The sequence below is a fragment of the Temnothorax americanus genome, unplaced genomic scaffold (genome assembly GCF_048541705.1).
Source record: "Temnothorax americanus isolate GAGA-0224 unplaced genomic scaffold, ASM4854170v1 Scaffold21, whole genome shotgun sequence".
Taxonomy (NCBI): domain Eukaryota; kingdom Metazoa; phylum Arthropoda; class Insecta; order Hymenoptera; family Formicidae; genus Temnothorax; species Temnothorax americanus.
The window spans coordinates 705,646-720,086 of record NW_027509349.1 but is presented as its reverse complement, the minus strand read 5'-3'; the positions used below and the strand labels follow the sequence as shown (position 1 = coordinate 720,086).

Here is a 14,441-nt window from a genome sequence, read left to right as displayed (position 1 = left end):
TTTTAATATTTAATATTTGTCAAATATGTGTTACATAAAAGATACGTGTAATTTATAATTATACTTAAATTAACATTGAAGCACGTAAAATTAATATAAAAAATCACATATTTATTGAAATATATTGGATATATTATCATTAATTTAGAATGTGTAAAGTATAATTATCGTAAATAAACTTGTTGTTACACACACACAATGATAATAATATATTAAATATAATATCAATTTATTTATATGTCAGCGTCATGAGAGAGAGAGAGAGAGAGAGAGAGAGAGAGAGAGAGAGAGAGAGAAAGTTTCTCTTTCATATATATATTAATTAATTTCTTTGTACATGTCGTTAATCTGTCTCGCTTAATAATAATAATAATAATTTTAATTAATAATGTTAACATTAACCGCGGTAGAATAAATTTTACTAATTACCAATATCAAAAATCCTATAGCGTACATAGATATAACGATTCGACATATGTGAGATAATCAATACTGTTCAACTGCCTCCGGAAACAAATGCAATTTTGTATTTTCTAAAAACTGATTCAGTTGCAACGGTATATAACCTTGTAAGTAATTTATTGCAATTATTGCATTTTAATTTAACAGTATGAGATTATTATCGGCATTTACGAAATATCTTCAATATTCCTCAAACAGAAGATTATCAGATCGATTCTCACATGGTACGTATCTTTACTAAAATGCAATTGCAATTATTTTATAATAGAAAATTATATATTTTAATCGTATAAAAGAACATTGCGTGTAAAGCGCCGCGACACATCGCCGCCTCGATAATCGCACAAAAAAAACATACATTTAATACGTATATAATTCTCGTTTAGAACGCTAACTCTATATAATTAATGGATTGTTCTTTTTAATCAAGATGTTTGATATAAGATAATTACAGGCTGAGCCGTTTTTTTATTGCTTGCATTGTCGCTCGTTGTACACGCGCGGCTCGAGTGCGATGTTTGGCGTATATTTGAAACGCACGCCATTGCAAAGTCCGTTAATTGCCGGTAAACACAACGAGATCAATATCGCGCGCATTATCGAATAATCGCGCGCGACCTTGGCATATTAGTTAATTTCATCTAATCGATTCGCGCTCGCCGCGCACGCATCACCAACCGAGTGCCGCGCCGAGACTCATCGCATGAGAATTGCACCGTTCTCGCGACGATAAGAAATCGTGGTACAACGAAAAAAAAAAAGTATATTTGCGACACTTTGAATTCAAACGCACGCCGTTCCGGCGCGCCGCTTGTAAAGATTATGCTCGATTCATATACATCAATGGCTGCGCTTAAGCCTCGTGTACACGATACTAGAAATCGGTTTGAGTTTCGGTTTAAGCCAATCAACTTGCAGCTCTTACAGAAAAGCAGCAGTTTCATTGGCTTAAACCGAAACTTGGACCGATTTCTAGTATCGTGCACACAAGGCTTTAGGGTAAAAAAGTAGCTCGGGAAAAGCGCATAGTGATTCTTATTTTACTATTGCCCGATCTACAATAGCTGTAGTAAGCTGTAGTAAGCCTCAAGATGTAAGAAATTGACCAATCACAGTCGATTATTCTCCTCACATTCGCCTGTAATTGGTCAATTTCTTACAGCTTGAGGTTTACTACAGCTATTGTAGATCGGGCATATGGTTTGTGGTTTCTACCCCCTTCAGATTTTTAGATCTAGCGAGGAACTAAAAGCAAGAACTAATCATTTTGGAAAATCTCTGAACGTTTACTGAGCGATTTTTTCCATTGAACGTAGAGCTAATGCGCGCGCGGGCATCTGGATGTCCAATAGGAGTGCGCAGTTCCTAGGAACAAAATGACGTGTTTGTTAGATCGTTGAACGATTAGAAACATATACTACGTTTACGCGAGCGTTACTTCTGTTATCTGTAGTAAAGCCCCTTGCACAATGCTAGGCAACAGGCAATAGGAACAGGGAAAAGAAATCAGAAATCATGTATAAATGCAGAATAAACAGTGATACAGGCAATAGACACAAAAGTTTCCGTCATGTTGGAAATTTTGTGCCTATTGCCTGTTGCCAACCAATCATAGCATTCGAATTTTTTAGGTTGTAATTAACGATTTTTTTGTTATTTCCTGTTCCTATTGCCTGTTGCCTGGCATTGTGCAAGGGGCTTAACTTACGATATATCACTCGTTTACGCGGATTAAATTATCGCAAGTTACTACAAAATCCTGATGTTTACGCGAAGGAATTATCGTAAGTTACTACAAAAGTAACGCTCGCGTAAACGTAGTAGTAGTAATAGATTTAAAGAATAGTATAAATAACAAAATTATTATAATTGTAAACGATAAAATTAATTTCAAACTAATTAATTGTAAATACAAGTTAAAGAATAAAGAGTATAAAGACATAATATAAAATGATATAACAATTTGGTAAAAATATAGTTTATTTTTGCGCGGATTGATAAACATTTGGGTATACTTATATCATTTGATTTTGTTATGAGATATGCAGCCTGCCGACAGTCCATAGGTCCATATACTTATGTAATCGGCGGTAATCAAAATTGTGTGAAATTCACGAAACGCAGATTATGTCGATGCTGAAAATATTCCACCGTAATTTTCTTTTAAATTTTTCTTATCTCTAATTATTATTGTATCTTTATCTTGGTGAACAATTAAAATTCTAATAATATTTTTGCAATTTTTTTGTGTTTTAAATTTATGGAGATTTTAGAAAGATCTTAAACTTCATCAGATTTTATAATTAAGTTTTCTTCGAAAATGAAAAATATCATCTTAAAATATTTCAGAATTTACACACATATAAGAATGCTAGAAAAAGATTCAGATTAGCATTTCTAAAAAGTGTTTTAATTTGTACACAAAAATCTGAGAAATTTTTAAAAAAATTGTAAAATTATACAAAAATTGTGAAAAATTATGTGAAAAGAATTCTAAAATTTTCAGCAATGTCATCTCCAATTTAGTAATTAAGATTTAAATATCTGAGCACACCGAGAACACTGCCGGTTTTAAACCTAGCCTTAAAACTTGATGTTTTGCGCTGTTCGAATTGTCTCGCGTAGAAATAATTCATTCACGAGCCACCGAAAGTTGCGGGCCGACTGGACTCGTTGCAAAAAGCCAAACAATGAAACGAACGAGAGCGGCTACGAGGATTCAGCAGGCAAATAAAATCGAGAAGGATGAGAATGGCGAGGATACGATAGCCAAAACCCAAACGCCGGTTTGTTTACATTTTGTGCATAGCCGTCAAGAATAAAAGGGCGATTGTATCAGTTCATTTCAACGGAAGAGTATAAATGAAATAAATATTTCTTTAAGAATAATAGCACTATCCTTATTTTTTCTCGAACGTTGTGAGTTGATTTTAATATTTTTAATATGGCTACACTGAAAAAAAAATCACTGGAACAACATATATTAAATATTAAGTAAATTATGTAATGGAAATGTCATATTCGTCTTTTGCATCAGCATTGCTTTCTGTTAGATGGTGTCAGAAAGACCAAAACTGAATCTCAAGTCCTTACGAAATCAAAATACTAAAAATGTATGCGATACAACAATGGATCAAGTTGTTGCGTCTTCTAAAAGATCCAAGGGTTCTCAGAGAGAGCCCAAAATGGAAACTCACGTTGAAAGTAAGTAAGATCAATCGGTCGATTACAAATTATCTACTCTACTATTTTTATAAACACGCTCGTCTATAATATTCGTATAGAAGGAAAGGAAGAAGAGGAGTTAAAACCAAACGCAAAACCCGGTAAAGGAAAACGGAGAGCGGTTGTGGACTTGCAGATGATGAAAGCAGAATTGAGTCAATTAGAGGATCCTCCTGTGACACCCTGGGAAAAGGAATTGTCTTCTGGCAGATTGCGGTACGAGTTCTTCGATACTCCCTGTGAAGAGCTAGCGCAGCGGCTGTTGGGTTTGTAAAGAATTCAACTTCTCTCACACAACACTATTCATTATATTAAAATTATCTTTTTATTTTTTAAAAGAATAATGTGGCAATCATTTAAAAGACATTCTATCGGTTCTTTTCTGTTTTGTACAAGCTATATATTCGTTAATTTTGTATTTCTCCTACAGGAAAAGTACTTGTAAGGTATCTCGAGAACGGGACTGTCCTCAAGGGTAGGATCGTAGAGACCGAGGGATATTTAGGCGCGATCGACAAGGCGTCCATGACCTACCAGAACAAAGTTACGCCTCGCAACCTGCCGATGTACATGCCACCGGGGACTATTTACGTTTACATGACGTACGGCATGTACCATTGCTTCAATATCTCTAGTCAAGGTGAGTACGAGAAAACTAATTTCTTTCATTATTTCTATTCTACGAAGAATTGAGATAGGTCTTCTTTTCACTTGTATGAAATGATAAAGACCATAAAAATAATATGAAAGCAAAAAACAAGGTTGTCCTCTAACTCATCAATAGCAAAAAATAATAGATTTGTTTAGAGGGAAATTATCGCGTTTTTACAATTTTGAATTACATTTTTATTACAATACTAAATAACGTTTAGAGGGGAATGCGCATGTTTTGATCAAAGCGGTGGAACCGTTGGTCGGCCTCGAGTATATGGAATTGCTAAGAAATATGCGGCGCAAGGATGACGGAAGAGAAAAACAAATCGCGGCACATGCAACGCGCCTAAAGCAATACGAGCTTTGCAATAATCCGTTCAAGATTTGCGACGCGTTTGCGATCGACCAGGACGCTTTCGACCGGAAGCTCGCTTATGCGTGTAATAATCTGTGGCTCGAGAGTCAACCCTTTGTAAAGTCTCCTACTATAGTAGCCGTACCATCTGAAACCCCTAAATCGGACAATAATCGCGCCGTAAAGACGCGATATTATGTACTGGGAAGCGTCAGCGTCGACGAAAAAAATTCTGAATACGAGGAACACGCTTACATCGCAATAAGTTAAAAAAAAGCTTTATAAATATTAAATAAGTAAAAAACTTCTTACGTTCAAATCTGTACCTGCATGGCAAGTTTCAAATTTTTTCTCGTCTACAAAAATATATTTCTATTTGAGAAGTTAAGAATTTTTTAAAAATAGTTAAATTAACAATTATAATTTATAAATTTTTAATTCCTTGTATCATTTTACGACGCATCACGAATCTAAAATCATAAATTTTTAATCCCAGCGTGCGTGCTTAGCGGACTTCAAAATATAGAAGCTTAAGGTCGAAGCTAATCCTTGTTTTAGCTGAAGCTGAGATAGACTTTCATTGAACCTTTTAATCGTTGATATCTCTACACGACAAAAGAGCGTATTTTATAGTGCCATAGTTTCATAGAAATACCATATATTCTTGGACAGAAATATAGAAGAATTGATTCTTACATCCGCGTAGCTTCGAAAGAGAGATCTTCACCTCACTGTTAATAAGATCTTAGGTGTGGGATGTGCGGTGCTGCTGCGAGCCGTCGAGCCCCTAGAGGGTTTGGAGGGCATGGCTGATCAGCGTAAGATGAAGAGGAAAACCCGTACCGATCTTAAACCGCACGAGCTGTGCAACGGCCCCTCGAAGCTCTGCATGGCGTACCAGCTTAATAGAGAACATAACAGATATTCTGTTTGTACATGGAAGGGTATGTGGATCGAGGACGATGGTGCACTGGAGAATATCAAGATCGTTAAGGCCGCCAGGATCGGAATCGACAGCTGCGGTCCAGAATGGGCCAGCAAGCCTTTGCGCTTTTATGTTTACGGTAACACGTCCGTCAGCAAGAGAGACAAGAAAGCAGAGATGGAAATTCTTTAACTGCTCGAGGCTGATCGTTCTATCAAGTCCAATTTGCATGCTCCCACGTAAAAGAAAAAGAGTGATATTCTTATCGAGCGCATTTAAAAACATTCTTTATAAATCTGAATCATAATAAAGCAACAAATTAGTCATTCGAATGAGATACCAAATTATTGTTAGAGAACCACGAAGCACAAGCTTTTTCGTTTCTTTTTCGAGAGAAACGATTTATATCGCTCTATTTTTAATTTCTTTATGAATGATAAAATACTAATGATTTCACCATTTAATATTCTGCTATAAAATATTGATAGTTCAAAAAAAACTTATGCCCGTTAATTATTTATTTATACAAATTATTGACAAAAATTGATAATTAATATTGATACGATTAAATTGTGAAGTAACAATTCTGCGAAGATTCGAAAAATTTGCTGATTATGAAATTGTCATCAACAAATTATGTACCATAAAGCATCAGCGTTGATTAAGATCTTAATGTGGTATACATTTATTTTATACATTCAAATTGTATAAATTTCTGGCATGTGAATAAATTATTCGATTTTGGCAATGAGTCGATTAAAGTAACTTATTACAACGATTAGATCTGTATTATGCGAATTAAGTTTGCTCTATATTAATCAATCTATACATATACATAAATACGATTAAAATTATATATAATTTAAATTATATATAGGATCTAAATTGTAATCCTAATAATTAGATCATAATAATTTCACTATTATGCGACCCAAAAGTCTTAAGCTGAAGTTCAATGTATTGCAATATTTTTTTATGCATTCATCTTGAGAAACTTATAGCTATAAGAAAATTAATAAAAATTTGAAAAGTATAATATTAAATCTCAAAAATTCAATGTTGAGATCATAATAATTAATTTATGACCAAGCTATGATTATCGTGTATATATGTATATGTGTATATACGTATTATACGTATAATACAGGGCGTAATTAATCTCTTCTTAAAATAAAAGAGAAAAAAAATAAGCGTGCTTCTATCACATTTTCAGCGGGGAAACCTCATCACGTCCATTCCTTCATCACGCGTTCGTAATCCTCTTCCTCAATAAATGGCTTGTCTATCGATCTGTAAATCAATCATTACACATTGATTCATTAAAATCCAAAATTATTTTTAAATTATAGAATTTTATATAATGTTCGCATTCTAAAAAACATTTAGATTTTATTAAAAATTTTGCAATTAAAACTCTCTTTAATTGTTGAACTATTTATCAAACTTACTCTATCATAAGCTCTCCGCAGTAGAGGCATTCCGAGGCGACCAGCTCGTCGATATCGGCCTTGATTTGGTCCCTCGTCGACAACGACACGGAGATCGTCGAAGTCGTGTCTTCGGGCCGGTTCGAGATAGCCGTGAGTTGTCGCTGAAGATCCGCCAGTTTCGTCCTCTGGTCCATAGACAGCATCGGCGTTAACGCCGCTACTAAACAGTCACTGTGAAATTTATGACCGCAGGGAAATACGTAGAAGGGTCTCAGCAACAGTTGCACCTCGCATGTATTACACGTGTCCCGCGCATGCACGAAGGTGCATCTGAAAATAAACATAAATCATAATTAAATCGAGAACAGAAATGTGTATGAAATGTGTATGCCCGATATTGTAATAAGCAACCATTTTTTTCGAGTACGATACATTATATGTATTTAATGAATTTTCGATAAACCTAACATATCCTAATTTTGTTATTTTATTTTTATATTAAATTAAATTTAGATGAAGCAAATCGTTACTTTATTTATTGTTGCGTAATTTTTCACGAACGTAAAATGATGCACAGAAATAATAAATCTTTAATGTACAATTGATGTAAAGAGCAGATCTTCACAAGCGCAAGTTAAGTACATAAGCGCAATGTTAAAGAATGCAATATTAAAAATATTAGTACAATGCTTTATCAATACCTGGTTCTGAAGGCTTGAATGTCCTTCCGTATTAGTTCTGCTGCTTTTGTGGCTTCCTGCATCTCTTCCTTAAGATCTTGAATATGCTGGTTATATTCCTGAACAAAATTTAACAAAAGTTGTTGTTTATAAATAATTACTTTTTTCGAATGTAATAATTTTTTATATCTATATAATTATAAAAAGATCATTAAAAGAAGATAAAATATAAAATTAGATATCTAGGACCGCGGGAGAAAATTCAGTTTGAAATCGTGATCATAAATTCAAAAACAGATGTAGTCTGTACCTGCAGGGAATTGCAAATAGCTTCCTTGAAATGATCGATCGTGACGAAATCAGAGAAAAAGGGCAGAATATCTTCTATCCTAACTAAATCGCAGTGTTGCAAAAACTCCATTGCTTGCTGTATGTCATTTTTTTCTCGCACCACGTGCTCCGCTGCACATACATGTACAACAGTAAAAATATATTCAAAAATAAATTTAATAATAAGTTATAATCACAAATTTGAAATTACAATAAGTCTGGTCGTATATACAGCATTTCTAATCGGATCAAGATGATTGTTTGATGATGATGATTAAATAATTGTCTTGAATTACCTATCTTCAACCATAGTTTCTTCCTCAACTCGTCATCATGATCAGATGGCATAGCGGCGATTTGCTTAGCGAGATCTACGCTGATCGTGAGCGCGAGATCCACGGCGGTGGTCCAGAGACCGAGCAAAGCCGACAATTGCACGCAGGCTTCCGTCAAGCCTACCTCCTGACACAAACGCAACGCGTAATGCACGTCATAGTGCACCATGCTGATATCCTGACCTAGAAATAATAGCAACAGGTTATTTCGTTTCAAACAAGAGTTACAATAAGTCAATAAACCAATTCATAACTGAAGTAAGTTGATTCTCCATAAAAAAAGGCCACAAGATGTTTACCTTGAGAGCTTATATATCGCATCACTTCGCCCTGCTTGTAACGCGCATACAAGGATAGAAGGAAGTTGTGAATTGCTTGCTCCTGCGAGCCCTGCTTGTACACGCAAAACTCCAAATATTTAATAATTTCTTTTGCCTGTGTAAAAAATAAAAAATTATCAATGAAGCTGCTTACGCAGTTAGAGAAAATAACCAACTGTTGTTCTTAATTTAGTAATTATCATTATATCGATAATTGCAAAATAAGAATTATAATATGCTCTCTTTCTTCCTTACGTGCTTTTCGTCACTGTTGCACGAGACCAAAGCTGGCAGAAGCTTCGCCGGCTTCAGTGACGATCCTTGCGAGATCAAAACGGCCACCGTGGGCCGTGGCAGCTCTTGTAATAATATCCCGGCGAATTGATAGAAGAGGTCCTTATTGTTTTGACTCTTGAGTACCCCGAGTGCCTCCAAGTAGTTATTCTTGTACAGGTGCTGACGAATCACCTCCTCGTAGTTGCAGTGCATTATTGTCAGACATATCAGATTGTCTTTATCACCGTGACTGGCCATCAAGTCGTATATCGTGCTACGGTTTCTCCTGATACATTCCTGCATCCAAAGCTCTAGTTACCGTTTTTCAAGGTGATATTAAATTTAGAATAAATCGATTTAATTCGATAATTGAAAAAAAGCACAAAACTGCAATGCCTAAATACTGGAACGATTCTTAATTATCTAAAATATCAATATTTCAAGAGATAAATTTAGAATTGTAAATGACAAAAATGTCAAACATATAGTAAAAAATATATACAATATCAGAAAAAATTATTTAAAGTATTTTAATTATATTTATAATTAATTATATAATTAAAAAACATTTTTTTAGAGATGCCTAATTTATATTTATATATATTTTTTCTTCTTCTTTCGAATTCCATATTTACTCATGAAATATAATTAAGAAGCACCCTGTACATCCTTTCTTTTCAATCCACCCTTATTCTCTCCAAGTACCTCGACTTTGGGAATGGTGAGAAAGCTGTCAAACTGCTTCTGCAATTCCGTGTACCGCGAATCGTGGAGGTAGGACGTGTTGCTGCTGCGCAGAGCTCCCATTTGATTCATAAACAGTTCCGTCACCCAAATGACAATCATTGTTATCTGTGTCTTGTCTTGCGTCTTCAAACCGTCGAGTTTCTTGAGACAAATAATCATTTTAAAATAAATAACTATTGATTGCAATTTTGGAATTAAATAAAAATATTAAAAAACTTTGAAAATATGAAATGTTTATACAAAAATATAAGAGTAAGAAAAAATTGGAATGGAATTATATTATAGCAATTATATTTCAATATATGTATAACTAAAATAATAAATGTTTTCCATAGTATTACCTGACTTTGTAATTATTGTAATTAATTAATGCAACTGTTCATTAATTTTTGCGTAAAATAAGAGAACTGCTAGATAATAAAATCGCTAGATAATTCTTATCGTTTACCTTGCGCAGAAACGTTTTCAGGGCTTCAATTTGCCACTCCTGCAGAAACTTCAAGGAGACCTCCTCGAAAGACGAGTGAGTATCAGCGTATATTAGCGCGCTCTTCTCGTATCTGCAAAATTATATTCAAGACATTACAACTAAACCAAATAAAAGTAGATAAAACTTGGGGGAAAAAAAACTTTTTTATACACACATTCACATATACGTAAACGCACAAACTTACTCTTTATTCTTGAAGAGCATTTCCGCCTGTTTCACGAGCACTTGATCGATGTGCGCCGGGTTGTCTCTGCAATACTGCTTAGCCAGTTCAAACTCACCCTTATCGACGTATACCTGAATGAAAGATCATTGTTATTGTCCGATCAAAATTATTACATTCTTATTCTCTTTACCTGCCAAACGTTCCTATCTTCCTTCGTTACTTTGTACTTGAAAACAGCTCGCTCGCTATAAGCCCAAATCGACCTCGTTGCCGGATCCTTGGTGATGCCAATTAATTTGCCGACTGCCTAAAAGTCATTAAATCATACTTGCATAACATATGTATATTTAACATCTCGCGAGAAAGTTTTACCATTACATGAATGAACTCTATGAAATCGAGCTCTATTGAATTAATTCTATTTATATTAATTACAATTGCAACACATTCTCTCTCAACTCCCTGATTCTCAGTGCACTGTAATTATGCAACTCGTGCGTTCGCGTAAAAGAGTCACGGCGGTCTCGCGCTGCACGTGTACTTGGCGCGAGACACTACCGTGTCTCTTGATAACTGATCATCCTAATAACGATAAAAAATTGTTGAAAAGTGCACATACGTCATTGTAAACGTCTTCGAATATCAATTCCTGATTTAGGAGCGATATGCCCTTCACGTGATCCGGATACAACAGCAACGCGTGGAATTCCGTCAGCACAAAGAACAACGGCACCGAAGTGGTTTGCGGAACGTTACTACCCATGAGACTTGTTTCCGGGCACGTCAACATCCGTTGATTCACCAGTACGTATTTCGCGTCCGGTTTCGCGTCCACCTAAAACCGATCATCATGCACTCTTCATCCGGATCAATGGTTCTCAACGCGAGCCAATGAACTCCAGGGAGAGGTCGTCCCACATTTCTAAGCAATCATGCGTAAAAAGAGCAACACATTAGGAAATTGCAAAGTTTATGAGTGAGCTATCCGAGCTTCCCTATTTCCGTGAATAGCGGAGAAATAACAAGTCGTGAAGATAAATGAAGTACAGAAGAGAAAGCAACAAGATATTGAGAAACGCACGTTTAGATTTACATGTGATATCAACACTTAGATCTTTAAAGTAAAACAGAAATATGACAGTATATAATGTATCAAGAGACACGGTAGTATAATTATACCTGAGCATACAGGATACCAGCTTCCGTCAGCCATCCAAATGACTTTGGCAGGACGCCTAGGGATGGATAGTAAAATTGCATCTTCGAATATGGCAAAGAATTTATTACTTCGTTAAAGGTCTCTGTAAACATATAACACATATATTTATTCAAACGTGCTGTATGTACCAACGTTTCTTAATTTTCTCAGTTCGCAGAACACTGAGCAAAATTCTCCTCTTCCTTTTCTATTTCCCTTTGCACGCTTCTATAAGCGAATATTTCGAAAATAAATGGACAATAAACGAAGCGAATCGATATATTTAGATTTATACTTGAATTAGATTAAAGTAATTTAAATCGACCGTAACTGGCAACATATAATGTCTTCATGTCGAAAAGACATTATATGTTGCCAATTACGGTCGATTTAAATTACTTTAATTGTTATATACTGGCGGAAGAAATTTATTATTCTGCTTGAATTAGATATTTAATTATAATAAATATAAATACTGGTCTTTTTACAGAATTACTTCAAAGTTATTCGAGGATCTGAACATTTAAGGAATATTGAAAATGCAAAATCAAGAACATGTTTTACTTTATTTCTCTCTTACCTTGCGCGTTTAGATATCTATAGAATACTTGTTGCAAAAGAGGCTTCTCTTCGGGATTGCCAACGGCACCAATGTACTGGTAAATGCGCATAAGGGTGGTCACGATAATCACATATTTATCCGAATTAGGAATTTTGTGAAATTCTATTCCAGTGATCGGAGGCTTGCTATTCTTTCCAATGTCAAACACCTAAAATCATGTTTATAGCATCAAAAATATTTCATATTATTTCAGGTAAAATATTTAGATGATATCTAAACACAATGATTAAAAATATAAATAATTAGAAAATATTAATGTTATCCCTTTTATTTCAATCATACAAGATCACTGTAGAAATTTCTAACTAGTTTCATAAAAATACAAAAATAACTTTTAGCGTTTATTGCTTTCTTTCACGACCAAAGAATGCTAATGCCAATAGAAAATATTTCCTAATTACTTATTTCTTGTGAAATCTGAATCTAATTAAATCTTGTGAAATCTGAATTTATCGTACCTATATAAATTGCATTTTTGTAAAAAAAAAAAAATATACATATTATATAAATATATTAAAAAAACATACAAACTTACCAATCCTCCCGCCTCTTTTGAACCATAAAGAGGCAGATAATTCGGAAGCTTTGTTAAAAATGAATAATGTAATGGCGAAAGGGTGTTAGTAGCAGATAAATGAAATGATGGCCCTACTAGCGTGTAAGCAATTAATACCTGACGCCAGTACTGCTCCAAACTCGTGTTAAAAATCTTGTCGTTCTCCAAGCCGATCTCCGTTTCGAAAATCAGGCCCTTGGAAGTGCCTAGTAGAATGGGACCCGAGCTCGTTTCCGAAGCATTAGAAAAGTTCCAGCCCACCGCGGTGATCTCGTGACCCTTGAACTTGCCAGCTTGCTTGAGCTTCGCCGTCTTCCTATGCAAGTAGAATAATTCCGGCGGCGGGTTGTCCCCGTGTCTCGGCACCAAAGTTATCAGCAGGTGATGACCCAAAGGGTCCAAAAACAAGCCGGATATTTTCATGCTCAACGCATACTTGGATATGTCGATTTCTGCAAGTGAAAACTTGATGTTCTATCAACGAAGAATTAATTTTCAAGTAAATACGCAATGTATATATAATTTAACGTATACTTGATATGATGAAACGTAATATAAAACTTGCATTTATAACCTTCTTATTAAAGACTTATACAATTTATTAATATCTATATCTATATATAATTTATCAATAAAAAAAATAACTTTTACGTATCTATAAGTCAAACAATATTTGCAAGAAAAATTTTATCGTTCACATATCGTTACTAATAAAATAATGCAAGTGGCTGTGCCTGATCTACCTTCAGTTTTGTCAGGTTGTTTCATGTCGATGCGTAGCAAAATGTTGTTAGCCATAGCAATCACAATTGTGTTACTGCTGACAGCTAAGTATAGAATTTTATCTGACGGCAGAAAGTTAACCTTCTGCTTAGTGAATATGGGCCCGTCATCTTGCAGCTTCATTTGAATAAATCCAGCCGTGCTCTGTAAAATGATGTTACGATGTTGTTGAGTGACCATCTATATCTATTTCGTTAATTGACGTCTAGCAATGGACGTACGATATCAGGACGAATTGGCGGTGCCGGCACTTGCTTGGAACGCTGAGAAGCTTGCTCGTACTGGTCAAACATCGACGTCATCTTGATCGCTGAGTAAATCTGTGCACGCATACATACATTTGCATTAAAACCACGTTATTCAAAATATTAAAAATATAACAACAAACAGGACACTTCTATTCAATGTTTACATCTAATATGATAAGATCCAAATTTGCAAAAAAAAATAATATAAAGCTTAATGGATTCAAATTAATAACAAAATAAATATTGCAGATTCTCTGATACAAGAAAGTGACATTGTTTCACTTGCCGATTCTATCTCGAGGTAAATAACACACATAGGGGGAGGTTCATAAGTCGGAAAATTCTTGCGTCTCCTAAATAAGTCCGATTGACCGTCTTACGCCATCGTAAAAGTCTTCAAAAGATGGATAGATTTCATGCGCGTGGCATCGAGGGGAGATGCCAAATTTTTCACGGCAAACAAATATTGAACAATATCAGCATCAGCTGATCGCTGGTGACGCGTAACGTCAGTCGAAACGTTCTGTCTCGATGAGTTTCGGAACGCGATTCCCCGCGATCTTGGTCAAAATCTGCTCAACGACAAATGCGATTGGTCATTTCCAATGGACTAATCGGCCGATTATCGGAGTTTGGCCG

At 35.1% G+C, this 14,441-nt stretch overlaps 2 protein-coding genes across 7 annotated transcripts; one reads left to right on the top strand and one right to left on the bottom strand.

The window, feature by feature from the left end:
- The first annotated feature begins 2,043 nt into the window (after positions 1-2,043).
- Positions 2,044-6,372, top strand: LOC143897859 (putative 3-methyladenine DNA glycosylase). Of its 5 annotated transcripts, none has more exons than XM_077406802.1 (6): positions 2,044-2,246; positions 3,088-3,248; positions 3,516-3,666; positions 3,747-3,953; positions 4,118-4,327; positions 4,560-5,079. In XM_077406802.1, the coding sequence occupies exons 1-6, from the start codon at positions 2,225-2,227 to the stop codon at positions 4,964-4,966; spliced, it is 1,158 nt and encodes a 385-aa protein (XP_077262928.1). In that variant the 5' UTR covers positions 2,044-2,224; the 3' UTR covers positions 4,967-5,079. The 5 variants fall into 5 exon arrangements, with proteins under 5 accessions (XP_077262928.1, XP_077262927.1, XP_077262929.1 ...); XM_077406801.1 differs by lacking the exon at positions 2,044-2,246 and adding an exon at positions 2,489-2,614; XM_077406803.1 differs by lacking the exons at positions 2,044-2,246; positions 4,560-5,079 and adding exons at positions 2,503-2,614; positions 5,446-6,372.
- Dor (vacuolar protein sorting-associated protein 18 dor) lies at positions 6,283-14,316 on the bottom strand. 2 transcript variants are annotated; one of them, XM_077406796.1, is made up of 19 exons: positions 14,089-14,316; positions 13,776-13,874; positions 13,515-13,698; positions 12,889-13,223; positions 12,751-12,798; positions 12,174-12,363; positions 11,575-11,696; positions 11,015-11,230; positions 10,586-10,702; positions 10,414-10,526; positions 10,188-10,299; positions 9,698-9,880; positions 8,972-9,289; positions 8,696-8,831; positions 8,358-8,579; positions 8,042-8,193; positions 7,753-7,850; positions 7,070-7,381; positions 6,283-6,911 (listed from the first exon to the last, which is right to left on the bottom strand). In XM_077406796.1, the coding sequence occupies exons 1-19, from the start codon at positions 14,116-14,118 to the stop codon at positions 6,848-6,850; spliced, it is 3,051 nt and encodes a 1,016-aa protein (XP_077262922.1). In that variant the 5' UTR covers positions 14,119-14,316; the 3' UTR covers positions 6,283-6,847. The 2 variants fall into 2 exon arrangements, with proteins under 2 accessions (XP_077262922.1, XP_077262923.1); XM_077406797.1 differs by lacking the exon at positions 12,751-12,798 and having other exon boundaries at positions 14,089-14,315.
- Positions 14,317-14,441: the final 125 nt, after the last annotated feature.